Below are 26,834 nucleotides of genomic sequence, written 5' to 3'. Positions count from 1 at the left end.
GGTGAAGGCCACGAGCTCTGAGTTATGTGGACAGTGTTCTTGAGAGCAGGTTCAAATAGGGGGAAAGAGCCCCCTTCAGAGGGATTGGCCCATCCGGCACTAGCCCCTCTGGGGGGTTAATGGGAATGATTGGAATGCTAATCCCTCTCGCGCCTCTGCGGTACACAAAGAGAACAGCCTAAGCCTCCATATTCATAATCCAAGCTGGAAAAATATGAGGCCTGGCATTTGCCCAGCATAAGTGAATGACTAAAGTGGGGTCTGCGGGGGTGCTGTGATGTGGGAATTGCTGTCGTTGAGATTAGGCATCACCCTGACATTTGGATTGCCTGCCATTATTAAAACTCCTCCAGTGACATTCTTCAGAAGAGTCGGGCCTGAGCCCCAGTGGCTTGGCCAAATCCCAGTCATCGCATGTTGCCTAGCAATGTTTCCTTGTCGGCTCACTAGGATACAGGATTTTCCTTCGCTCCTTGTCCCTCAAGCTTCTGTGTAGAGCTCCTGGTGCGACTGCAGTGGGTTTGTATCTTCTTTGCTTCGCACCTAGAGCTGGCTGCAAAGCAGAATTGAGTCCAGCAGGAAATTCTGAAATTTGATTTTGTCTCAAATGGGAATGCAAAGTTGAAATCTTAAAATTTTTTGAAAAATGACATTTAAAAATACTTCCTTTCCACTGATAAAATAAAAGTCACAAAATGTTTTGTCCTTTTTCATGATGAAACTTTTCAGCCTTTTTGATATTTTCTGTGGGAATCTCTGTGTTCCTGCAAAACATTTAGCTGTTGTCAAATCAGCCTGGGGAAACTCTTTGACCAGCTTTCCTGTTACCTCAGAAAAGTGGCTGCATTTCAGTGGGGCATGAAGTGAAGCAATTCCAGTGTATTCTGCTGTGTATGGACCCATTCCTGCATGTTCTTACATATGGGACTAGCCCTTGTGCAGAGTCCTTACTGATGGGGTTCAGGTTCTTGTAGTTTGTAACTTAGAGAGCACTCAGAGGATTGCAGCAGGGGCTCTGTGAATCAGTAAATAAACTCAGTTGCAAGTGTATACAGAATCTCTGTGGCAGGGTATAAGACAATGCAGAACTGGACAGTGCTACTGAGAGCTTAAATGCATGGGATGTTAGAGATTTTACTTTGTATTCGGTGGTGCTGTGCACTTTAAATCTCTTGGAAAAACAGCCGCTTTCATAATAATGTGACACAAATTATCACCTAGTTGCATAATGTTTTAACCAATGGTATTTGAATCCTTGGGAGCATAAATTCCACTGGCCTGGTGGGGGGCTAACAGCTGTCTCACCCATGAGGGTAAGTGATTTGAAGGCCTAAGCATGTGTTCCCCAGGAGAACCCAGTATCTTTGGGGTGGGGGTGGAGGGATTGCAAGAGACAGTTGCAGCTGCAGCTACAGCCACCGTTTTCCCACTTTTGGGAATTCACCCAGCCTTGGATAAAGCCAACAGGCCGTGTTCTGGGGCTTTGTAACACTCTGCTATTTACATAACCCCCCTTTGCTCCATCTTCATTCCAATGCTCTTTGAAAGGGTGTTTAGTTAATAAGATTATAAAGCTTTCCTGTCGTTAAAGCAACAGAAATCAATGCTCAGCCCCAGGCCTGAGCTTAATGTCAGTTACAATGGTCTGCCAGGAGGTGGCCCCAAGCTAAGTTTAGCTGTGCTCCCTCCCACCTCACTCAGGTTATGCCAGTGGAAGACCCAAAGCGGAGAGAGCTGGCACAGGGGAGCCTGTGTAGGGTGGGCAGGTAGGCAGCTGTCTGCACTGGGTCCCTGCATCCTTTCCCCTGCTTCTCAAGCCCTCTGAGGGCTGATGCTAAACCCAGATGGTAAGAGCTTGTGTGTGTCCACCCACAGCAGCTGCCAATGGCGGGTGGTCCCAGTTGGCTGCAATCCCTGGGATGATGGCTCTTGCTGAAGCTGGCCTCCTTATGGACAGGACCCCCTGAGGCAGCCTTCCCAGCCCAGTCCCACAATGCAATGCATCAGCCCCTGCTCCCAACAAGTAACAACCACATGAGGTAGTTGTTCTCAGAATGCACCATGGGCCGAAGCTTTCACGCATCTCATACAGTCACTGCAGTGGCTTCCTTGCTTGGTGCTGAAGTCCAGAGAGCCAAGGCACCTGTTTTCTTTGGGCCAGGGGATCCTCTTGCCAGACCTGGTAAATGAGCAGCAGCCCCATCTCACAGGAGGGCTTCCCTTGTCTCTGTTGGTTATAAAATATCTGGAGCCAGCCTCCCTGGACTGAGTGGTAGCTTTGCAGAGGGACCGCTGCTAGTGCAATTACTGAACAGAGGTATTTCACGCAAACCAGCCCAGTCCCAAATCTGCGAGTGGCTGCAGAACTGGCTTGTGTTGGGAACCAGGCAGGGATCCAGGCTTCTCTGTGGCAGGCTGAACTACTGTGCTCCAGAGGGGGGGCCAGGCCTGGGAGAGCTGATATTTGACACCAGCTGTCAAGGAGGTCAGAGCAGGATCTTTGCAACACCTGGATTGTGTCCACCAAAGCAGACAGCCCTCCTGCGCCACTGTACTCTTCCCCTGCCTCCCCTCCCTCCTAGCGAGAGTGTGGGAATAAAGCCAGACTGTGAGGGGAAAGGAAGAGCTGCAAACTAAAGTGACTTTTCCTCTCTGGTCGTTGGGTGCGGCTGAGGGAAAGGTCTGCAGAAAGGATCAGCTTCCCGCACTGCTGAGGAATTGACTCCAGCAACGTTGGGCAGCTCTTTGTCATTATAAGGGGTGGGGAGATGTTGAGAGACTAAATTTTTGTGTGCACTACAAAGGAAATTCTCGGTAGAAAATGAACCCACTCAAAGAATCTGTCTCTGTGACACACACTTTCCATCCACCCACTCGAAGCAGAGATGATAAAGAATGGATCACCTGTCAAATGGAAACCTGTTGAAAAGGCCAGACCTGCAAAGCAAGCACTGAGAGGAAGGACAGCCTTCCTGTGTGAGTCCAGGCACAGCACTTCATCGCTTTGTGCCTCAGTTTCCTGCCTGTAGGATCTCCTGGCTTTTGTCTATTTAGATTGGTGTAGTGCTGTCGAATGTCACAATATTTGCTTTGAGCCCAGGAGACAAAGGGTTTCTGTGAGACTCCTAGCTTTCATTTTAAAAAAAGGGTCTATCTCACATGGCTGTGGAGAGAAGTTTGAAAATGTGACCTGAGTGTGTCCTAGGGGCTCAGAAATGAGAAGGCAAGGAAAAAGAGTGCCATACATGCTTACCACGTACAGAGGTGTATACATCGCTGTGCATACGTATTGCCTCTTCTATTGCTCCAGCCAGGAGAGGAAGGATGATCCAGTGATTTGCATGCTAGTCTGGGCCATGGGAGACCCTGGTTCAATTCCTGCTCTGCCACAGACTCTCTGTGTAGTCCCTGGGCAAGTCACTTAGCCTATGTGTGCCTCAGTTTCCCCATCTGTCAAACTAAGAGGGTGGGGGGGTGAGAATGGGCTGCTGATAGCTGGAGGCTATAAAGCACCCATGAAGGAGTAGGGTTATGAAGGGTGGAGCAAGGGGGTAGAACTAGGAGTCATAGGATGAAATTAAAAAAAGGAGTATTAGTATCAAGAAACATGTCCTCCAGTCCGATGGGCTGGACTGTGGAGTGGTCTCCAGAGGGAGGCGGTAGCAGTGTCCTCGGTTGGGTCCTTTTGAAACTAGACTAAGCCCTGGAGAAGGCAACTCTGTGCTGCGGAGAACAATCCTGTGCTGACTGTGAGGGGAAGGAGGCTCCAAGGCCTGGCCGTGCCTAACGCCTGTGAGTTTGTGGGTGTTTTTGCTGTGAGGAGAGGAGCCAATAAAGCCCTTCCTGCACACAGCGCTCTCCTTCGTGTGCACACCGGAGTCTCCGGTGGACACCCGTTTACCTGTGTGCTCGCACATGGGGAAGCACTCTGCCCTGCTGGGGTTCGAACTGCATCGCCCAGGTGCACAGGTTCCCTTGACCTCCGAGGAATCCTGTCTCCACGGCCCTTGCAAAGGAATGATAATTGGTAACTGTCGAGATGGCGGCAGCTTGCTTGTGTCTTCATTTCTCCCAGCCCCAGGGTGCCTGTGGATTCTCCAGCCAAGGCAGCCAGAGCCTCACCTGCCACCAGACTGGCTCCTGGGCTCTGCAGCTCCTGCAGGCTTGAGGTTGGCTGGGTGGTGTGTGTGTGTGTGTGTGGGAAGGGGGGGCTGCCTTGTGTGGGGCCTTCGGAGCTGTTGCTTTACCCCTCTCTGCTCCCAGTCTGGGCCCAAGCAGGGCACTGCACCTGTAGCTACCTGTTTTGCATGTGCAACTGCATAACTTCTTTTCACAGTGGCCTTGGTTCTTGTGCACACCCATGTCACACGGGTGCCCGTTTTTTAAATGGTCCCCTCTTCTGTCCATCTGCCCCAGAGAAAAGTCCTTTCCTGGCTCTTGGGAGTTTCAAATGATCAGGCTTTGTCGTCTCTAGGGGCTAATTGCCTGCTCTCTGCCTCATCAGGCCCTAATGGGGTGACGTGTCCCCTATGAGAGCACAATGGGAAAGCAGATCAGAGTGGTTCTGATGGAGCTGTCTTTGTGCTCCCCGGGTGCCTAGACTCTCACATGTACCTGAGAAACGTCTCTTATTTCTCAACTCCCCCATTCCCCAGGAACAATGCCTTTGGGGGAGTGTTAACGAGAAGCAGAGAGCGGGAGATAGGCTGGCTAGAGGGGCCAGGGGCTGCACGTGGTGGGAAGCAGCCGCTTGCTGATGTTACCCACCCCTTGCTCCTTCTGGATGCTTGGGAACGCCGTTATTGGATGGGGAAGAATCCAAACTGGATTCCTTTGCTGGGATTTACTGGGAAGGGTTGAGAGTGCTGGGGAGAGCCCATCTGTGGAGGTGGAACGGGCCTTTTATTGCTCAGGAGCACCCCTTCTGGTTGAGAAAAGGAATCTTGGTGACAGACGGTACAGTGACTCTCAGGAAGTCCTCTTCTGGAAAGATGGCGAGGTAGGAGGCCAAGAGGATGGGGATCAATCTGGGGCAGAAATGACAATGAGCCCCACCGGCCTAGCACACTGCAGGGGGCGCCGCTAAGGGAGCTGCAGGGCTGGTGTATTCATATGCAGCGCAGCAATCTGATGAAGCAAGCTGGTCAGAGTGGAGCCAGCTAGCACACTGGTCTATCGCAGCATTCCTACCCTTGCTCCAGCCACAGAGCTGGGCAGGTGCTAGTGCCAGGGGGGCAGGGAAGGCTCAGGAAGGTAGTGGGGGGGGGGCAGGGAGCTCACATTGGTGTTACTCCCCTTGTCTGGGCGGGATTAGTCAGGAATGACGCAGGGCTCTGGAATGGTGTTAATACCCCGCTCAGGAATGCTCCCCGCTCTTGACAGGGGATTCCTTTCTGACGGCTGCTGCTGTCTCACCTAGATTGAATAGTGTGTGTGTGTGTGAGCATGTGTGTGTGTGTGCGCATGTGGAGGGGAGAGTCAGAGTCACCAGGGCCAGCCAGGACAGGCCATCCCATGTGACCTATTACCAAACACAAACACTGCAGGTCTGACACCTTGACTCTCTCTCGGGATCAGGAGAAGCTGGGATGCAGGGAGAGGAAGTATGAAAAACAAATCTAATGCAGCAGTAAATCCAGTCTATGTCCCGTCTGTAGGATCCCTACTTGTACTAGTCTAGAAGGGGGACGGGGGAGGCTCACAGATCCCTAATACACTGCCCAGGCTGCCCTATAGCTGAGAAGACAGATGGTTGGGTTTTTACGATAAATCTGCCATGGATGGAGGGAAATGCTGGATTCAAGTTATGGGGGGAATGAGGTGGGAGTGATGAACTCAAGGGAGTACAGTGACCCAAAACAAATGGCTCTAGAGGGTCACGAAACTGCAAGCTGCACCTGCCCCCCCAGTGGCTCAGAACTACCTCCTGTCCCACTAGATACACCATTCTGCTTCCCAGCTGTTGGCCCTGCCAGACTAGCCCTTCCCCAACCCTCTGAGATCAGGAAGCGAGAGTCCATGTCCCATCCTGTGGCAGGCACAAGACTGAATCCTAATCTCCTTCCCCACTACACAGTCAAAAATCCATCTGCTTCCACCCTCGCTCTGTGCCGGGTGGGTGGTAACCTGGCTGATAGCACAGTGAATAGCGGACACCTTTGTACCATGTTGGCAGGCAGCTGGTTTCCAGGTAAACAGCAAGATAGATTGCTCAGTTTCCAACCCCTCCCTTGTCTGACACGTTCTCGGCGCCTCATGTGACTCGAGAGCAATGCTGGGCGTGTCTGGGAGCGTGGGCAAAGCACCCGGGCTGGAGGGGAAAAGACGACAGATGTCATTTGGGAGGCATGGCTGTTAAAGAACAGCTGTTTGGCAGATGCAGTGTCCCTCTCCAGAAGTGAGTCACTCACTGACAACATCCGTTTGTAGGCAGTGCTCGGTGGGGGATGGAGGTCTGGTTTCCATGACTGTCCATATCCAGGGAAGACAACAACAAATACAGAGGATGTTCTGTAGAACTGACTCAATCACACAGATAAGGCACCAGCGCTGGGCGGGAATAGAGGGCAAAGGACGTAACAGGGATCATATCACCTGCGGAGAGGCCTTTATGTTTCTACCTATCCCTGCAGCTCTGGTTTGCCACGTGTTTTTGGTTTTTAATACCTGAGCAGTCAGGGTGAGTGATGGGATGGGGCAGCCATGTTTATCAAAGAAACGTGGAAGTATTTATTAGTGCATGCATGCAACTCGTGCATATTTGTGGGGTCTGTCTGCATGCATATGGTGGGCTGTTGGGGGGTGATTGGATGGATGCATAGGACACGTGCATCCCTGCCTCTGTGCAATGCGTGTGCATGTGTTCTATGGTTAACATTTGTCTGGTCTCTGTCACTCAACCCCATCTTGCTGATGAAGCAGACAAGGATTATGATCTGTACCTCTGTCTGTCACTGCACCCAGAAACCAAGGGTGTCCAGCAGAAGCAGGGAACTGGCTATGGAAATTCCCTCTGGCAGATTACAAGCTCTTCAGAAGCAGGGGGTTTTCTATGGAAACTCAATAAATTTTGTAACCATAGCAACCCCAAGTAAAGATCACCCCCCTTCTCCTCCTCCAGATAAAATACCCTTCATGACAGCTCAATGTTACCAACTCCTGGGGGATTTATTTCAGCTGGATAAAGCACTTTAACGTTGAATAAGGCAGCTGGATTGCAAGCAACAGAGCTTTTTTTTTTTTTTTTAACTGATGAATGAAGATGCATGTAGAAGCAGAAATGAGGTCCATAGATACCTGCCATTCCCTCCTGCCCCAGTGTAAGAAGCTGCCCCTTTGCCATTTTGGTGCCATTTCCTAAAAACACCCCCTTTTTTCCCCTCCCCCCAAACAAAACAGGCTGCTGGAGATGCATCTATATCTGATTTTTTTTTTTTTTTTTTTTTGCTCCATTGGTTAGGGATTGTTGCATATGGTCATCTCCATGGAGACAGAGCCCAGCTCTGCCACTTCCTAGATACCTGTTTGATTGATGGTGAGCAAAACCAACAGCTCATTTTCTGTTTGAAATTGAGTAACAATAGCGACTGGGCTCTCTGCTAGGTTCAGGTCCTGGTGTGAAATTCCAACCCACACAGGAGCTTAAAAATCAAAATATGTCAAGTGTTAAAGGCTGGGAGGAATCCCTTGAAAACTAATTGGTTTTCCCTTTTAATGCTCATTAGCTGTTCGGTTTGCATTGCTAATTGACGCTCTGTACTTATTAAAAGGTGCTTCATAAGGTCTTGGTTACAAATGAGTTTCACATGCCTATCTCTTCTGGGGAGCAAGGGAGTTTGCAGAGTGGTGAGAGTCCGTGGCGTTCCATGGACTTGGGAGACAGTTTGGGCAGTGGAATTTATTAGGAGATGATTGAAGATGGAGCACATGTCAATGAATCCACATCTTCATCTTCAGGGCAACTGGCAGCAACGCTGGGCTTTTCCTGACTTGTTCCTCTGCCGAAGGAAACTGAATGCAAGGAACAGAAGTGGCCGGATATATGGAGATCCTGTGGCAGAAATAAGCTCTGATGGGAGTGAGGGTGGAATGTTCAAAAGTGCCCCTTCGCCATTCAGGGATTGGAAGTCAGTGCGGCTTGTGCTCTTATGTCCGTTAGGGCCAGATTGGCAAAGGTGCCTTAGGTGCCTGAAGATGCAAATAGGCATCAAGTAGGATTGACAGAAGTGTCTAAGTGAATTAGATGCCTAACTTCTAGCGACTTTCAATGGAACTTAGGCACCTGACCTGCTTGGGCACCTTTGTGAATCCCACTAGGTTCCTAAATCCATTTGTAAGTCTGGCTCTTAGGCTCTTTGTTAGTCCCACCCAGGGGGATTCTATAGAGGGACTCTGTGGGGATAAGATTTCTGTGTTTATAGAAACAGATTTCCTCCCTCTGTTACTCAGAGTGTCAAAGCGGAAGAACTGCTTAGAAACCTTATTTACTTTTCATTCCTCAGGCTGTTTTATTTCCTATTTACATTTCTATCAGCTTGGGGCAATGAAAACAAAAAGGTCCATTTCAAGGTGTTTCTCCTGAGTTTCACATTCTCCTGCGTGAGAGCAGGATGCTACTATGTTTGGGTTGCAGACATCTCACAGGGTTGGGATTTCCTTTAGAAAGCAAACTTTCCACTGTCTTTGTGGGATTTCTTTAATATCATGGAGCCTTTGATGTTTGACTTGTAAAACCTTGAGGTCAGATTGTGCAACCCTTGGTGATGCACTGTCTCCTGTGAGCTGTCTGCTCCCCTAAGGCCTTGGCTATGCTGTGTTTTTAAGTCACCCGGTACAAATCTGTGCCATGTCTTTGTAAACGGTGTCTATGCTTTGGGTTTGCACCATTGCAGCTACACCAGTGGCTAAAATTCCAGTGTAGACAAGACCTTTTTGTTTACAAACCCTAGCTTCAGTGCCCTAAGTTGAATTGATGATGAGCAGACCTCACACAGCAGCCTTTTCCTTACACTCTGCAGGGATCTGCTGGGCAATCAGTCTCACAGCTGAAAACCTGGGAGCATTTTCATAAAGGACCTTGGGAGTTAACAACCACCCTTTGCTGGGAGAGGTGCATGTCCCAAACAGGCAGTTGTCTGTCACTAGGGCAGTGGTGGACCTGTCAGAGCCCACAGGGGCCTACATAGGAATCCTTAGTGAACTTCCCTGGAATTATTCCTTTCCTGACGAGACCTTTACTGGAAAGCGGTGTTTCCCAACAATGGTTGCCAGCTGCCTGGCTGGACCTGCAGGAAACAATCAACCCCGAAATAATTAAATAAAAATTATTAATAAAATTAAGTAGCGAAGCGGCAGAGAATGAATCGGAGTTTTGCCTCAATCGGGAACCAGGGACTTGAGTAAAGTGCTCCAGCTGGGAGGATTTTCCCACCAGCTGTGGCGTCTTGTGGCAGGGCTTCTCTGCTGGGTCGAGAGGGGGCTGGCGCTTGCAGGTCAACCCTTTTCACGTAGTACAAGGCTAGCGGGTGACACGTGCTTTGGGTCAGACCCTTGTCCCTTGATATCGGAGGAACTAGGATCTTTGCACACGACTTCCATTGATGCCAGTGGGTTGAGGAGGTAGAATTACGGCCACATACCCAAGTCCCTGGGGATCCTTGTGGAAGGTGGCTGGCTTGGCGACTGTCATGAGCAAGGATAATCTCTGCATTCCACACCTGTTGATAATGCTTGGTGAAGCCATTCTTCAAAACTACTGGGATAGGGTCACTAGTTTCCCCATCCCACCAGAGCTGTTGGGAGAACAGCGAAGGAGAATGAAACGTCCATCATGGATGGAGAAGCTTGCGGTGTCCTCGCAACGACTTCAGATACCTGATGGAGACCAAGGAAGAGCCTGATTTCCCCAAAGAATCCACCCCAGGTTTTATCCTGAGCCCAGTGCATGCTGGGACCGTGGTCAGTGGATTCTCTTCTGGAGATGATATAAAGCTGGTCACCTCCCTGACCAGTGTCAGGGCTGTAGTTTTAAGATGCTGTCAGCAACAGCAGGGTTGGCTTAGGTCTGAGAGTCTGTCACGGGTGAGAATTGCTGCCTGTTGTCCGGGGACATGGATAGGATGTAGGATGGAGGGCTCCCCACAACTTCCCTGCTGTTGAACGCTGTGAATGCAAAGGAGTCATAGTCGAGCCCCATTGCTGGGCCTCTGCTGGTGCCTCCCTGGCAGAGCAAACCCAGCCACCTTTCTACCAGGTCCAGCTGCTGCTTGTTCCAGCCGGGTCTGCAGAGTGGCTGCTCCCTTGTGTAACCCCCCAATCTCTCGCTGCCCAGGCTCCTCTGTTGCAAGTGGCACCAGCCTTTCCCTTCGGCCAGTCCAGGGATTTAATGTTTTGTTTTCCTTTCAAAGTCTTTTGCGTGGTTTCTGACTCTCCCCGAGAGGTTATTTCCCCTCTTTGACAGCTTTATGGCTGCCCTAAGCAGAGGTCACTGAGCTCTGGGGCTTGCGGAGCAGGCACTGGCCCCGTGCCAGCTATGTGCTGGCTTGGAGATGATACCCCTGTTGCTTTTCATCAGGGACTGGGGACAGACGCATCTACCAGGCGGACAATGGGCCTCGCTTTCCATATTGCCACTTAATTAATTGCAGAGGCTCCCATGGGAAAGAGCCAGGGAACTGTACTCCCAGGGGACTTCAGGGCTTGAACCTGACCTCCTTTTCCTTCTCCAGATGTCGATTCTGCCAGTGCCTACATACACTGGTTCACTGGCTGGTCTGATGGCGAGCCTGAGATGTGCCCACCTGCTTATTACTGTAGGGATGTGTCCTGCTGTGCTGATCTGTTTGTTAACACAGGGTTTGTGGACAGAGCTGGGCTGTGTACAGTGGAGCCAGGATTTGAACTTGGGTCTTTGGAGTGGGTCTGAAACCATGATCCCTTACATCTACTCTCACTGGAAATGTAGTTGGGACTTGAGCTCGAACCCCAGAGGATGGGAACTAAAGGTCCTTATAGACCATCCTACACAGAGGACTCTGGTCTCCTGCTTTAGAGCATGAACTGATCAGCACAGGGGCAGGGAGGAATTGCTAACTCCACCCTCTCGTAGAGCGTTGCACAGCACTAATTGGGTGCATTAATGCCCCCTTTCTTGGGGGTGCTAGCAGAAGGTATTGGTTCGCCCTGGAGGTTTTAAGCACCATCCAGCTGGTAAAGCCTATGAGAGAACCCCTCCCCTGGCACTGCTGGGGGCAAATTCCCCTCTCAGGGATGCCAGGGTCAGTCCTTTAAGACAGATTCCCCATTGCTCTAAGGGCCCCTCTAAGCATAAAGTGGCCTTTGGGTAGCAGATCACCTCATGAAAGTGTTCTCACAGGGTAAGGAGCTATCCTAGCTGGTGTAGGAAGAACATATAGGATCTATACTGGTCCCCTCACAACCCCGAGCATCAGGGGATAATGGGGATGGTTAGAGAGAAGAAGAGGGTGTGGGTGGAACGCTCTGGCTATTCTCAGCTGCCCATGAGCCATATGGCAGCCTGAGCTCTCATTAGAGCAACCTCGGAGCTGCTCTAACTCTCTGAGAGCCGGGCAGGCCCCTGGACAGGCCCAAAACATGGGCGGCAGATGTGCCAAACCCAGGAAAAAAAGCAGAAATTGGGCTTGTTTTTGGCTTTATTGGCTTGTGAGTTGCTTGTTGGCGAGTTTTTAACTTGTAACTTGTTGCTTCTCTTTTTTTGATTGGTTCCCAGCAAGTGGGGGCAAGCAGGGGCAAGGGGGGGAGAGAGTCAGGGGTGCACAGCGGGCCCACCACAGTCCCAGACTGCACGCTGGGGGGATCTAGTCACCTAGAGTGTTGGGGTTCTTAGGGATTGGCTTGTTTTGGTCTTGTTTTGAAATGGGATTAGCTTGATCTTTGGCTTATTGTGAAAGTCGGGTTGCTTATTTACTGCGTGAAAGTTGGCAACTGTGCGGTACAAAGGTGGTATTTAACCCCACCCTCTCCGTTATCGCCATGAGCGCAGGCCCTGGCTAGCAGACACTGGGCCCACTGTGCTCAGTGGAGGCACTGCGGATTTACCACAGTGTAATGGAGGCCAGGCTCTGACTCTCGGCCTCCCCCAGCTGTGTCCTGGTTTATGATACTAGGCTCTAGACAGGAGTGTTGCTGTGCTTGAGGCAGCATTGCCTCTAGTAGGCACCTCCCCCAGTTCCAGGGAGCTGGAGCCTGGGAAACAGTTCCAGGAGGTGGCCGGGAAAGTCCCCTCCCATGTGCCCAGGGACAGGCTATCTCAGCAGGGCTGTTGGAGAGATACTGGCATAGAGAAGGCTGTAGCTTTTCCCCATGAGGCTGTGCATGTGTGAGGCCTACTCGGGCCCAGTGGCTTGGACAGCTCTGGCTTGTGTGACTCACCCACATGAGGGGAGGGCAGGAAGGGAGCTGCGGCAGCTCCGAGGCTGAACGCTGAGCAGCCCGTTACCTAATGGCAGAGGAATGCAAGGCCCAACAGGTCCCTGCCAGTGCTCCCAGGGAAATCCACGTGTGCTCCAGGCCAGGGCCTGTGGCCAAGGCCAGCCGGATGGAGTTGGAACAGCAGGGTCTTGACTGCTGCCCAACGAGGGACAGTGGAGACTCAGGCCTCCTTGTGTATGCCCAGAGCCAAGGGGTTCCCATTCATTACTCCCCATCATGCTATGCCTCCCCAACCAGCTGCCATGGGGCTCTCTTAGCCCCTGGTGAATATTCCCAGCGTGACTTTGAGAGGCCTCTTTTTCCGCACAGCCCAGGCGAAATGTTCTATGTGCACAGGTGGGCACTGCTGCGAGATGCCGGGGTGAGGGTCCAGGAGCGTCAGTGCGGGCCGAGGCAGGGAAGCTGTCTGCCACCGATGCAGGAGATGGGAGTTTACACTCCCCATCCACTCCACCCTTGGCCTGTCTGCAGAGACCACCTGGAAGGGGGCTGGTTGTGAGGGTCGCTCTCGTTAGTAGGATGGCTCCTTCTCTGTTGGGACCTGGCAGAGCCATTTGAAATTGTACCTGCTGGAATCTAGAACTAGCACTGCACAGAGCACCCAGGGGATTCCAGCCACTTCCCGTCTGCTCACTGGGCCCAGTTACCTGGACCCACTGGCCTGCTCCTTTCTGACCAGCCATTTCCACCAGATGGAACAGGCCTGATTTCTGGCACTGGTGGGGATAAGGGCGGTGGGACTTGGCGCTGAGCGGCCTTGCCATCTGACAGGAGCCAGCTCTCTGCCACAGGGTGAGCTGCTGAGCTGTGTACAGGGAAATAGCAGAGCTGAGCGAAGGGTGAACTCAGGAGGGCCACGCTTCCTTGGGGAGCAGCCTCTCTCCAGCCAGCACCCATCCCCAGGAAAAGCAAGGAAGACACAATACTGGGCAGAGACACCCCATGGGCCTTGTTCTGTGACGAATCCATATGGTGGCCAGCAGCCTCGTTTCACTGGGTCCCCAGTCTCCAGATGCTGGAGGCCAGTGCAGTTGCCCCAGCAGACCTCTTGTTTCCTCCTCTGCACCCAAGAGTTGTGCTTCTAATGCTGATGAGCAGAAGAGCTCTAGGGACGGGGTTTGCTGGGGGGACTTACCCATGGAAGCAGGGACACTAAACTCCCGGTATGGGGGAGAGCTCCCCACTGACACTGATCCAGGCACTGCTGATGGACCTTGTGGGGGCACACACTTCTCCAGCAAAGCCCCATTTCAAACCTAGGGCAGAATGCAATGGACTCTGTGACTGGCAAGGCTCCCTGACGGGTGGCATTGCCTTGGCCCATGGGACGAAGCTTTTCACGAGCGAAATGATTGCGAATCTCACCTGGTCCGTATTAGCAATGCACTGCTCTTCCATCACAAGAACTCCCAGTGCTCTCTGGGCATGAATTATTTGAGCCTCGTGGTGCCCCTGTGAGCATAGGGAGGCATTTGTCTGAAATGGTGCGGTAAACAATACAAGAGAGGGATGGAAGAAGGAAAGAAAAGGGGGAGGCTAAGGCTGAAGTTTGCCCTCCCCATGCACCTATTTCTCCAGCACTGCTTGCCTACCTGACACAACCACCACAGGGAAATGCTGTAGCTAAAGCAGACACAGTTCGATCCTAATAGGAAATCAACAACAGGCAGGACCTGTTGTGGCTTGGAGACAATGCACAGGGATTTGCGAGTGCCATGCATGTAGATGAGGCTGGAAATCCCGCACCAGTGCAAAGCAGCAGCAGGAGCTAGCGGCATAGATCACACCAAGCGAGGAAGAGAGACTGGGGGAAAGGAGCATGTTGTGGCACGCTTGCAGAAAAGGGCTGTTTCTCAGATCTCGAGAACATCGCTGGCTGCACACGCACACGGAAAGCCTCTTGGTGTGGCTCCGCGGCTCTTTGATTTGCAAGGAAGGAAATAAGACCTCTTAGTGCAGCAGAAGCAGCAGCTGTTGGCAAGATGCACTGGCAAAGCTGATCAAAGGGAGAGCTTCGATCTACTTCATTGCCAGGGCTGGACTTACTCTTAGTCTAAGAATTGGAAGGAAAGAGAGAGACAGAGAGAGAAAAAGAGGGAGAGAGAAATTCTTCCAGCACTGGGAAGATGGAGGCAAAACCTTTGTTCAATGTGCAGAAGGCTCTGGTTCAGCCCATGCAGATGTGCATGCTGGATATTCCTCTGAGCGTCCAGGATGATGATGTGAGTACAGAGAAAGCAAGTAGACGGGATGTTCTGGTCGAGGAGGTGGGGATGGGGCATAAGGGGCCGGGAGGGGTTTTTGATCCCCACCCTCCTGTCCAACCAGCAGCGTTCCTGGGAACGGGGAAGTTCTGGTGAAGTTAGTGCTGCCGAGGGCTGGTGTGATCTCCTTGAGCAACAGTTTGTCTGTCTCTCCTTTGCAGAGGCGTATTTTGCAGCAGGCTGTCTCTTGCTCTTCCAAAATCCAGGGACCAAATGTGGGAGGAAGGAGTGGGGGAAACGTTTCTAGAAAGTTAAATGCATTTCACCAGTCAAAGCAAAAGAGGATGTTTGTCATGTGAGGTGGGACAACGAGTGAAACCCCATCTCTGTGTCACCCCAGGGCAGCCTGTTGGTGTGGGCTGCCATGTGTCAATGCAGGACAGTTCTGATGTGGAATTTCAGAGGCACCATTCAGCTGCAGTGCTTAAATCTCCTTCTGCACAGGCTTTGTTTTACACCTTCACTCACTGTCTCTCCAGCTGTTTAGCAGTTCATTCTGAGCTAGTCTGCTCTCTATTACTCTGGTGCAAACCCCACTGGAGCAACTCAGAGTGGAATTTGGCCCATTAAGTTCAAAAATCCTGTTTGGTGCACTTGGGAATCTCCTTCTCAATGCAGCATCCAATGCCTAGAAATTCAGAGACAAGGTTCCTTCAGCAACCTTAACTCTGCCCTATGTGTGAGTACATTACAGACGTGATTACAGAGCGCTGGGCCATGTGACATGCTGTACTGCTCAACGACCTGATATCACTGCCCTCTTTCCGTAGGCTTAGATGCACGCAGGTGGCATCTGGTCTCTCTGTTCATACTGCATATTGGGTGATCATATGTACCCCGTCCTGGTCCTGTTGGTATCTGGGACAAAACTGCTTCTGGCTTCACTGGGGGCAGAATTGCGCCCATCATGGGTATACCCAAGGGGGGCAGGCAGAGTTTGGTTGTTGCGGGGACATTAAATCTGAATTTCTTGACAGTGGTGCAATTAACGTATTGATGTTGATGTCACACTTATTGCTTGAGTGATTATATTTATTGATGTGATTCCCATGTGGTGGCAGTGATTTTAAAGAGACCCAAAGAAGACAAAGCAGGAGAAGGACCTTGTGTCTCCCCTCCCCCACATGCCCAGGCAGCGGGTTCCGGTCCCAGCAGGGTGAGAAACTCCCAACAGGCCTTGCTGAGCAGACTGGGAAAGTGTCTCCATAAATAAAAAGTGACTTGCACAGCAGCTGCAATTAGATACACCCCAGGGCTTTGGCCAGGAGCTATTGGTTGGCTGCTGTGGCTGTGGTAATGAGGATACCTGCATGGCTGCCGCACAGCTGGCTTTAGCTAGGTAACCAAGCTGTGCATGGAGAGGTGCAGCAGGTGGGGGCTCAGCACCTTGCAACTCCCACTGCAGTTACTGAGGCTTGAGAGCAGACCCTGCTTCTCAGGACTGGCTCGGAGGGGCATGGAGTAAGACAGGAAGACTCGTGTTTCAAGGGAGTGAGGAGAGATGTGCAGCCAAGCCCCACCCTCCTCCAGTGCTGCAAAGGGCTGGGGCGAAGAGGGCCGGATCCTGCCAGGGGTCCCATTATCCTGACGCTTCTATCGTCTCACTCTCCCTCCCATGTCTATTGTGCTCACCGCTGCAGTATCTGAGCACCTGATTTCCCCGTATCTCTTAGGGTAGTGCCTCCTGACATCTTGTTCACTGTTTGCTTTGTTTGCAGTGTGTTGGCAGGTTCCTTAAGGCTAGGGTGACCAGATAGCTAGTGTGAAAAATCGGGATGGGCAGGGGGTATTAGGGTCCTATGGGAGATAAGAGACCCCTTTATAACAAAGCCCCAATAGTGGGATGGTCCCAATAATATCAGGACAGCTGGTCACCCTATTTAGGACCAAGGGGTTTGGACAGCCCTAACCAGGCTGAGTGTTTTGTTGTCATGTAACTGGATTCAGAAGTGTAGTGAGTCCAGAATTCATTCCTGCTGGGCAGGGAAAGCAGGTGCTGGATTTACCTGTGACTGTTGGAGCATTACCTAGGGAACTCAGCTGGGCTGCCCCAAGACAGGTAGAGGATTCCCTGAGAGATTATTGTAAACTAAGGAAGAGGAAAGCCTGAGCTGGATCTTTATGCTCACCGGAGCTAGCTTCTCAGGACTGAGTTTAGGAGAAGAGTACCCTGGTCTGGATTGCTTTGGAACAGACTCATCTTGTTAATGTTGCTCCTGGTTTTACTGCACAAAGTCAAATTTGCTTTTATTTCAGAGCACAAATACTGTATTTTAGGAGTTGTTTCCATTAACTCCTTTGCAGCTGCTGGAGCTTGTACAGGTCTCTGCAGCCAAGTCACTGTGAGTTGGCTAGAACGTCGGGGTGTATCCTGGTCCTGGGGAAGCTTGTTTTGAGGATGCCTCTGGCTCCACCAGAGAACTGTGTTTGTCCTTGAACATACCAGCTCTGCTGTTTAGGATGGAAGGGCTAATGGGCATTTCCCCATGGCCTCAGGTCTGGTAAACATTCCGAATTCTGCTCTCAGTTACATTGGAGTGAGTCTGAGGTAAGAGGAGTCACTCTGAATTTACACCAGCATCGCTGAGCACAGAATCTGTCCCAGCTTTCCCATTGCAAGTACAGCTTGAGTCCCTCGGCATACAGCTTGTGCTTTGTCCTGCGACTCTCCTACCTTAGGAGCGTTACAGCGTAAAGCAGGCCAAAGCGCAAGCTATACACACAGAGGGCGTCAAGCTAACTTGAAAGGAGTCACTCTTGTGCATCACACACAAAGCAGTGCTGGCATTTTCCAACTTCTTGGCCTTTCTGCTTCTAGCAGAGAACATTTGGATTCCAGCTGAGCGAGTGTCAGCAGGCAATGCTTGGGAGCAGACTGCAGCTTTTGAGTAGAAGGATTAGCATCTGCAGGTTGGAGACCGGCTTGTTCTTGCTATGTATAAACTTGTCTGAGTCCCTGTCGTCCCTCTGCAAGCCTGGGAAGAATTAACTCTGTTGGGAAGTGGGGGAGCAGTTGCATACAGATATGCTGGCAGAGCTGGAATCCTTTCATACTTCTCCTCTGTTGGCTGGTACAGCTCACGCCATAGTGGAAACTTCGGTGGGGAAATCCAGAGCCGTATCTCTCGTGTGCCAAAGTGGAAACTCCACTTGAACAATCTCAAGTGCTAACTCGCGCTCTTTGCCCTGGGGGAGGTCAAATTGAGCATATTATTCCTGGCATGCCCATGCTCATATCTTCTGTTGCTGTGCTGGCAGCATCAGCCACCTGCCTGTGCCAGGACTGGGAGACCCAACCTGGTGAGAGCCAGTCAGGAGTGCCTGCCCTGGCATTTCCCCTGAAGGAGGAATCTCAGCTTCCCAGGCTGCCTCTCAGTGGAGTAAAGTTTGGAAATCTTTGGTGCCCTTGGACCATTGGGTATTTGGAGAGGGGGATCTCTGCACCCTCTGACCTCCGTTCTCCAGCCCCCAGGAGATCCCCACACAGACTCTTTTGGAGATGTATTTCCCAAGACCTTTCATGGTCTCTCACTCCCAGCCCAAAATTGCAGGCAGTGATTGTTTCACCCCAACTCCTGGCTCAGCAAACCAACTTCACCCCACTCCCAGCCCAGGGAGTGGAAGCCTGCCTAACTTGGAGTGCAGTCTTCAGGGATCTGCGTTCAAATCCTGCTGCAGTTACAAGTATGAGAGGAAGTTGGTCTCCTTATCCCCAGTAGATCTTTGTCCACGTAGTCAAACTACACAGTTCATGATGGGGGCTGGCAGAGCTGCGTGGGGGCCGGGGTCTGGGACAGCAGGGGATGTTGTGGGTCAGGACAGTGGCGCATTGGCAGAGCTGAGCGAGGGGCATGGGCAGGGGATGCCGTGGGTCAGGACAGTGGTGCATTGGGCAAAGTTATGTGGATGAAAACTTGTCCTCTGTCTGCCCTTCACTAGACGTGCCTCTAGTCAGTGAGATCATGTTCTCAACTTCTCAAGCACAGAAATTCATCCAGCTGCAGAAGGAAGAATGAATGAGCAAATGACTGAATACATGAGCCCCACCGCAGTGAGCTGGCCCCAGCCCCGATCTGATCTGCTAGCAAGAGAGAATTTGAGGGGACCAGACGGAGGAGATAAAAAATGAACTTCACGCAAAGGGAGGCAGCGGCTTCCCCAGCACTGCAGATCCCAGCCTGTGCTGCCTCAGCAGAGTGTGAATGCCAGGGGCTGAGTCACTGACCCCCTGATGCTCTTTCCCAGAAGCTCCCAGGCATGTCAGCGAGTCGTTTTCCTTTGCACTTGATGATGATCACCCCCTCCCCACACACACACAGTGGTTGCTGTAGGCTCTGCTATCTTGCAGTGGAGACACGTAGCCCTGTGCACCCTTTGCCAACAGCCTAGCACTGCCAACAGACCCCTGCAGCGCCTCTTCCCAGCTCCACCTCTCTGCTCCCTCCCTGATTAGGCACCAATACTGCCAGGTTAGCAACGTGGCGTCTTTGCTGGCTGCTTTAGGCTGCCATGGTCCACCCCAGAGTTGGCTGCATTTCCACAGTGGGTGGAGAGATACCTGGAAACATGGTGGAGCCTGTTTGTCTTAGTGTGAAAGACACTTTCCACATAATTTCAGTCTCCCTGATGGGTACTGTGCAAGCTTCTCCACACACAGCCCAACCTCTGCATTCTCAGGTATCCCAGACCTTCAGCACCTACAGCACTCCTAGTTCACTAGAAATAATCACTGCCAATTAACTTGACTGATTTCGGGGGACCTGCAGATAGAGCAGAGATGCATGAACAGCAGGGATGTCCAGCTGCACCTTGCAGGCATCTGCACTGTGTGTGTGGATGAAAGGAGTTAGCCCACTCAGGTAAGCCAAGCTAGCATGTGTGTGAGAGAACTGCTCCTCCTGATTAATGTGCTGGAGGTTTGATTGTGCATTGGACTCTGATCCCAGGACGTTTCCTGCAGCCTCAGCTTCTACTCCTGCCAGCCTGCATCCCGTGGGGCCTCTTGGCACAAACTGCGGCACGTGTTCATTACACATAGGCTTGGGTTGCTTCCCAGCACGAGGTCGTTGGGAGCCTCTGGCACAACGGGCATTTGGGGACCTTCCCACAGAGTCATTCCCTGCCAGGGTGCTGCTGGGATTCGGTTGCCATTGCAGCCCTGGAAATGCTGCTCGGCAGCTCTGGGAATGGGGTAAGAATGCAGGAGCCCAGTTCGACTGAGGGTATTTCAGGGGGTACCCGCCAGTTGATGGGGACCTTAATTCACGCCCCATCTCAGTAGCTTGCAGCATAGAGAATTTGTCCCATCTGAGCGTCTCCGTTCAGGCTCAGCCAACGCCGCTGTGCATCCCTTTGGGATGGATGTTGCAAGCACATTCATGCTGGCCTGTTTAGCTGGCACTGATCACCTCTTGGTCACGGTGTTTCCTGTGGCCGGGAGATGCTGTGCAGTGCTCAGAGACCCCAGTGAAAGAGGCAGTTGTGGGAGAAGGCAGAGAAGAGCTCCTGCTCATATTGTTTTCATGATCAGCTTGAGGGATCGATCTGCCTGCTACCACATCTGTGATGAATGAGTGAGGTAATGGAGTCCAGCACCATAATGAGGAGAGTGCTGGAGATATGATGGAGACAGGGGCCAGGTAGGAACCTAGACAGCTAATAGATATTTGACTATATGGATGGTTAGACAGACCACTTGCCATATGAGGCAGTGTAGGCTGGTAAGCAGGACGTTGGCCTGGGTTTCAGGAGACCTGGGTTCTATTCCAGTTTTTACTATTGTGACTGTGGGCAAGTCACTTTATGTCTCTGTGCCTCAGTTTCCCCATCTGTAAAATGGGGAGGAGGATGCTGACCTTCTTTTGTAAAGTGTTTTGATAGCTACTGATAACACGGGATCAATAAAACTTCCGTTGCTGGGCCTAATTTTCAAAATCTGAGAAGCCCAGGGCTGTAGTGTGAAGGGGGAAGGTTCTGTGCAATTGCACGACTAATTGGTGCGTATCGTTGTCATGACTGGGGCTGCAGATCAGGTATTTGGACTGAATGGCTAGTGAAGTATTTTTGCACCCAGTGCTGTGGCTCTTGGTTTTTGAAAAGGAGGTCTAAAGTGTGCATTAACCATGCCAAGCTGACGTGTTTTTAAACATGACTTGTCCTTGTGTTTAACCTCCTCTTGGGTAACATGCTCTCCAACATGCTGCATTTTCCCAGTGCATCTGTACCCTACTGTGGGGTTTATTGCAGTTCCACTGCAGCACGATGAGAACTTTGCTGTTCAGTGGGAAGCAGACGGGTTCCAGTGGATGTATAAGCCTGTCCAATGATCCCTTGGGAGGAGAGAAGGATTCAGGCCGTCCATCAAGGGGGAAGGACAGACGTGCGGGAGTACAGCAGGGTCTGGACAGGAGCTCTTGAGGACAAATGGTTACAGGGTATCAAGAGGCCAGGTGGACAGGGAGAAGACTATTGAGAGGCACTAGGGGAAGACAGAGACGGGCTCGGGTCAGCTGGATATTGGATGGATAGCTGACCAGGATGTCTGGAGGACGGAAGGATTTGGGTGGGAGCTCAGATGGAGAGGGCACCCAAAGGAGAGCTGGATGACAGATTCACATGGAAACACCGAAGGGCTGCCTGCAGCTGGGGAAGTGGCACCCCTTGCTGCGGCTGCGCCTCTGGCTCTGATTAGGATCTCGTCTGGTGTAATATGGGGCCAGGAGAAGACATCATTTTCCAGGTATGCAGCTGCTGTTGGCCCATCTGGCAGTAAAGTCAAAGTTCCCGGCCCTGATGGGAACTCCTGGCCTGGCTCCAGGCTCAGTGTCCAGGACACGCCCCTCCTGCAGGCAAGGGGGAGATGGACAATTGCCTTTGTGTGTTTTTAAAACAGAAGTAATTGCACTGGGGGCCCTTTGCTGAGTGATAACAAGGCTGACCAGCAGCTTCACACCGAGTCTCTGTGCAATATCCTTCTATAGGCTGGGGTGCAGCACGCCTGCAAAAACGCCTCTCCCTGAGAATGGAGCCCTTCCCCATTGCCCTGAAACAGACAGTGGGCAGCAGAATTTGGAGAGCTCCTCTCACCTGCAGGGAGTGTCCAGGTGCACAGGAAGAGCTGTCTAGTAATTGGAGCACAGATCTGGGGGAGGAGTTCTGGGTTCTACTCCAAGTTCTGCCGCTGACTTGCTGTGTGACCGTGGACAGGTCACTTTACCTCTCAGGTTCCCTGTCTGTAAGATGGGGCTTGGTAACCCTGTCCTCCCTCACAGGGGGTTGTGAGGGTTAGCACACAAAGAGCTGTAAGGTCCTGGGTGCAAGGTATTGGTTTGGCACTGAGCAACACTGAATGGCTTGGCCCTCCTCTCATCATACAGTGCTTTTGTCTAGTCTAGACTAGAGCCCATTGAACATGGTGTTAAGTGACTCTCAGTAACTCCTGTGGGTTTTGGATCAGGCTGCTGGTGTCTGAGCTTATACAGTAGCTTGGCAGGTTCTTGAACCTGTGCCCTGCACCATGGGACCCAAACTCTTGAGCTGACATACCACGGTGAGTAGGTTCGGTCAAGGGGCATTGGTAGAGCTGTGCAGGAAGCTTGACTGTGGCTCGCCCACCCCGGCTTCAGATAATGCCCTTGGCCTCTTTCTTCCAGGACTCAGCAGAAACAATTGCAAAATCCACCCCAAAACAGCAAGAAAGGCAAACCGGGAAGGATTGCTAAAGAACCTGGAGTGCTTTGCCAGCAAAAGAGCAGCTGCTTCTATGGCTGTGAAAGCCAATCCGAGAAGGGGAAATCAATGCACTGGCTGCTGCAAGCAATGCACCCAGGCTTTTGGGGGCATCTCTGGCATATTTGTAAATGCTTCATCGAATGGCATGTTACATTACATGGCTTTGCTAACTGAACCAGCAACATCCGCACCCTGAAAGACAGTTGGAAGCTGTAGGATCAGGAGAGACAAGTGCAATATGTCCCATTCTGATGTTACACTCTTATAGAGAGCAATGCACTGTACAGTGTGTCAGTCTAGGGGCTTGGCTCACTTGGTGCAGGAGATCATAGGTTCAAATCCCCATTATGCTGTAAAGCAATGCAATAAATCCACTCCTGTATGGTAATACATTATAATGCAGTACGGTTAGTCCAGTGTTGTGTTACAAGGCACTGCGTGTTCAAATTCAATGTATTCAGTCAGTTTCTGGCTATAGCTCACTGCAATGTAATGCAGTGCAGCACAACCTCTTGCCATTTATATAACCCACATCACTGTGGTATCTAAGCACTACCTAATGCAGTTACAGAGAAAATAACTGTGGACCCACTTATTCCAATATGAGGGGGCGTTTCCCCTGTTTAGCTTATGTTGCTTTGGAAGGGGTTTAATGAAAATCAAAACAGCCACTCTAATACCAGAACAGCAGTAATCGTAAGGGGTTATAGCAGTATAACTATACCAGGGTAACTATACCAGTATCACTGGTAAAACTTTCCCATGAAAACAAGCCTTAGGTGACACAGGAGCACAAGTCATAAGGTGTCTCTGTCACTTGGATGCTTTTCCAAATTCCACCCCTTACTCCAGAGTCCTTCCCTCTTCGTTTCCCTCCCTCTGTGATGTAGTTACTTGCAAAGCAAGTTTGACTTCAAAGATCATGGAAAATATTCTCCACTCAAATGGGCTAATTAGTTAAATTGTATTTCACATGCTGATTTATTCCTTTAATATATTTTCCCCAGAACTCTGGAAACTGGAAGACAAACACTTTGTTTTGACCTTAGATCCAGGCTCAGGCACCAAGAGGCAGGAGGTGGAGAAGACATTTTAGGGCCCATTTTACGCCAGTGCTGGATTGTTTGGTGCTTTGTGCAATTAAGCTTTAGGAGTAAAAGCAGGCTGAAAGCCCTGGGTATCTTAGGTTTAACACTGTCCTATGGCACATACAAAATGAACTTTCAGGATCAGCTGTAATGAGCTAGTAATTTACTGTCTACAGCACTTGACAGCTTCAACACACTGTGCAAACATCAGCTAATCAGACTGTGCAAGGCTTCTAGATGGGAAGACTGTTGTGCACTTGCACACAGAGGATGTGCTCAGGTTCCTACAGTGAGTCAGTGGCAGAGCCAGGGTTAGAACTCAGAAGGGCTGAACTTCCAGGTGCATCCACAATCCACTAGAGCAGACTGCCAGCCTCATACCTTTTTACTGGGATTTAATCCTCTTCCTCAAGTAAAAGCTATCACAAAAGGGAGGACTGGTGCACAGGGGAGGCAGTGTGGCCTAGAGGATGGAGCATTGGACTGAGACTCAGCAGAAGGTTCTAGTCTCATTTCTGCTGCTGGGTGACCCTAGGGAAGTCTCGTCCCATCTCTGTGCCTCATTTTCCCCATCTATAAACCCTGATAGAGTTTCATGGAAGAGTGAAATGTAGAAGGTTTCTCTTTTAGGGACTGAGTATGGAGAGTGCAGTGCTGTATCCTCTCACTCATCCACATGGCCCTTCTGGGAGAGAAACTTCATTCTCCAGGGCTCCCAACCTGGCTTCTTCCCCCCACACTCACTGCTAACAACTTCCCAAAGGGAATAGCCCTGCGATGCTGAGAGTCTTAGGGAGCAGCGTGCTGCCTAGGATCAGCACATCCCAAGCTGTCACACAGCCCGCCTGCCTCTCCTGGCCTCCTCATCAGCATTAAGTGCCTCCCTGTCTGTGGCTGTGCAAGCGTGAATGGAGCAGAAACGTTTTGCTGATGTGCCTGGCTGGTGCTCAGCCTGGGTTTGGATTAATTCGGGGGCTTCGCCAGTGCACAGGCTGTTTGAATGGACTGACAGTAATGAATCAATGACATTGGCATGTTTATCTCATACGCTGTGTCTTTTCCACTGCCCCTGCATTGGAGATGTTATCGGGAGGGTGGAGCTGCAAGCTAACAGTGGGACTGTTTCCTGGCGAAGGCAGTCGTTCAAAACAGCACACCCTCTCCCCTTGCTCTCAGCACAGAGCACCAAGCCCTTCTGCGGCATAGCGCGAGGGATGGGCTGGTTTCTTTGGAGGAAGCTAGAAACCACAGAAGACGTGATCCAGACCAAATCCTCCTCTCATATCCAGAGGTGTAAATCCAGAGGGTGTTCTGTCAAGCCAGTGAGGTTACTCTGGTTTGCACCAGCCAGCCTGAGAGCTGAGTTAGGCGCCACGAGGCATGAGGACTGTGTCTGCGCTGACAATCTTAGACCCCCCTGTGTTCTGTACAGCCCTGCAGTAGGAGTGCTGGTGTAGACTGGTTTCGAGTGGTGTCTCACCCTGTTCTGAGCAGGACTGGATGGCAGCGTGTCTGGCTACACTAGGGTTACCATGGTTGCTCGTCCTAGTGGGGCTGCGTGGGTGCCAGAGAAATAGTGGGGAACTGCCCTAAAATAGTCATTGTCGGCCAGGCCTATTGTAGATTCTCCTGCCTGTCTGTGCTTTATTCCCTGAGAGTAACCCTGCCGGTGACGTGTGTTTCATTTAACAGGCCTCCTGTTTTCTTTAACATTGGTTGCAAGACTCAGCAAAAACCAACTCAGCAGCAAATGCCAAGAATAACCCCACGCGGCTCTCAGTGCTTTTCATCTTCAAAGCGCTCTGCAAACATTGGCTGGTCGCATTAAATGGAAATGTCATTAATAATCCCAGCCAAACCCTTTGTTTGCCCAGAGTGCAGGCAGAGAGGGGCCCTTTGCTTTGGAGCCTTGAGGGCTGAAATAGCTCCGCTTTGTTGGCCACCTAGGAGAATCGTTTTGCTCAGGCTTCGGAGGAGGGAGGTGCCTGGTTTGGGGGTGTTCTCATAGCTTGTGTGATGAGTGGGAGTTGGGTACCATTTAGCTAAGGAAGCGAGGGGGCTGTGTGGGGGTAGGTGCCGGGTTTGGTCATACGTCCCTGTTCGTGGGTGTCGGAGGCAGTGAGAGCTTTCAGAAGGGCGCTTCTTTGTGTACGTTTATCACTGGAAATAAATAAGTAACACAGGGTCGCTGCGGTGCCAGTCCCAGGAACACGCACTGTAGGCAGCGCGAGCATCAGGCAATTTGACGAGACTATATTGGCGTGACAAGCTGGCCAAGGGTTGCCCCTCCCTTGTTTGTCAGTCAGGTAGGAACCACGCAGGCGAATGTTACTCCTGGGGCCTGATCTCCTGTGCCCATTTGTGCTTGATCATGGAAACCTCATTCCCTCACCAAAGGCTCTTACGTAAATTAAGCTGTCATGGGATAAAAGGGAAAGTCTTTTCATGGATTGAGAACTGGTTAAAAGACAGGGAACAAAGGGTAGGAATTAATGGTTAATTCTCAGAATGGAGAGGGGTAACTAGTGGTGTTCCCCAAGGGTCAGTCCTAGGACCAATCCCATTCAATTTATTCATAAATGATCTGGAGAAAGGGGTAAACAGTGAGGTGGCAAATTTGCAGATGATACTAAACTACTCAAGTAGTTAAGAGCAAAAGCAGATTGTGAAGAACTTCAAAAAGATCTCACAAACTAAGTGATGGGCAACAAAATGGCAAATGAAATTTAATGTGGATAAATGTAAAGTAATGCACATTGGAAAAAATAACGCCAACTATACACACAATATGATGGGGGCTAATTTAGCTACAACGAGTCAGGAAAAAGATCTTGGCGTCATCGTGGATAGTTCTCTGAAGATGTCCGCACAGTGCGCAGAGGCAGTCAAAAAAGCAAACAGGATGTTAGGAATCATTAAAAAAGGGGATAGAGAATAAGACTGAGAATATCTTATTGCCCTTATATAAACCCATGGTACACCACATCTCGAATACTGTGTACAGATGTGATCTCCTCACCTCAAAAAGATGTTCTAGCACTAGAAAAGGTTCAGAAAAGGGCAACAAAATGATTAGGGGTTTGGAGAGGGTCCCATATGAGGAAAGATTAAAGAGGTTAGGCCTCTTCAGCTTGGAAAGAAGAGACTAAGGGGGATATGATAGAGGTATATAAAATCATGAGTGATGTAGAGAAAGGGGATAAGGAAAAGTTATACTCTTATTCCAAATACAAGAACTAGAGGTCACCAAATGAAATTAATAGGTAGCACGTTTAAAACA

General features: G+C 50.9%; 1 protein-coding gene across 2 annotated transcripts in view; it reads left to right on the top strand.

Moving 5' to 3' along the window:
* Positions 1–26,834, top strand: part of RALGDS (ral guanine nucleotide dissociation stimulator) — a 104,196-nt gene that overhangs the window by 13,110 nt on the left and 64,252 nt on the right. Inside the window, exon 1 of one of the 2 annotated variants that reach the window (XM_032779047.2) lies at positions 14,500–14,693. The exons of the other annotated variant lie outside the window; for it this stretch is intronic. Coding sequence (XP_032634938.1) covers positions 14,598–14,693 — 96 coding nt within the window. The 5' untranslated portion in view covers positions 14,500–14,597. Of the gene's footprint in view, positions 1–14,499; positions 14,694–26,834 lie in introns of those variants that run through there. 2 annotated transcript variants of the gene reach the window in all.

The sequence above is a fragment of the Chelonoidis abingdonii genome, chromosome 24, assembly GCF_003597395.2.
Source record: "Chelonoidis abingdonii isolate Lonesome George chromosome 24, CheloAbing_2.0, whole genome shotgun sequence".
NCBI lineage: Eukaryota > Metazoa > Chordata > Testudines > Testudinidae > Chelonoidis > Chelonoidis abingdonii.
Note: the sequence above shows the minus strand (reverse complement) of the source record. Positions and strands in the feature narration are given on the sequence as shown.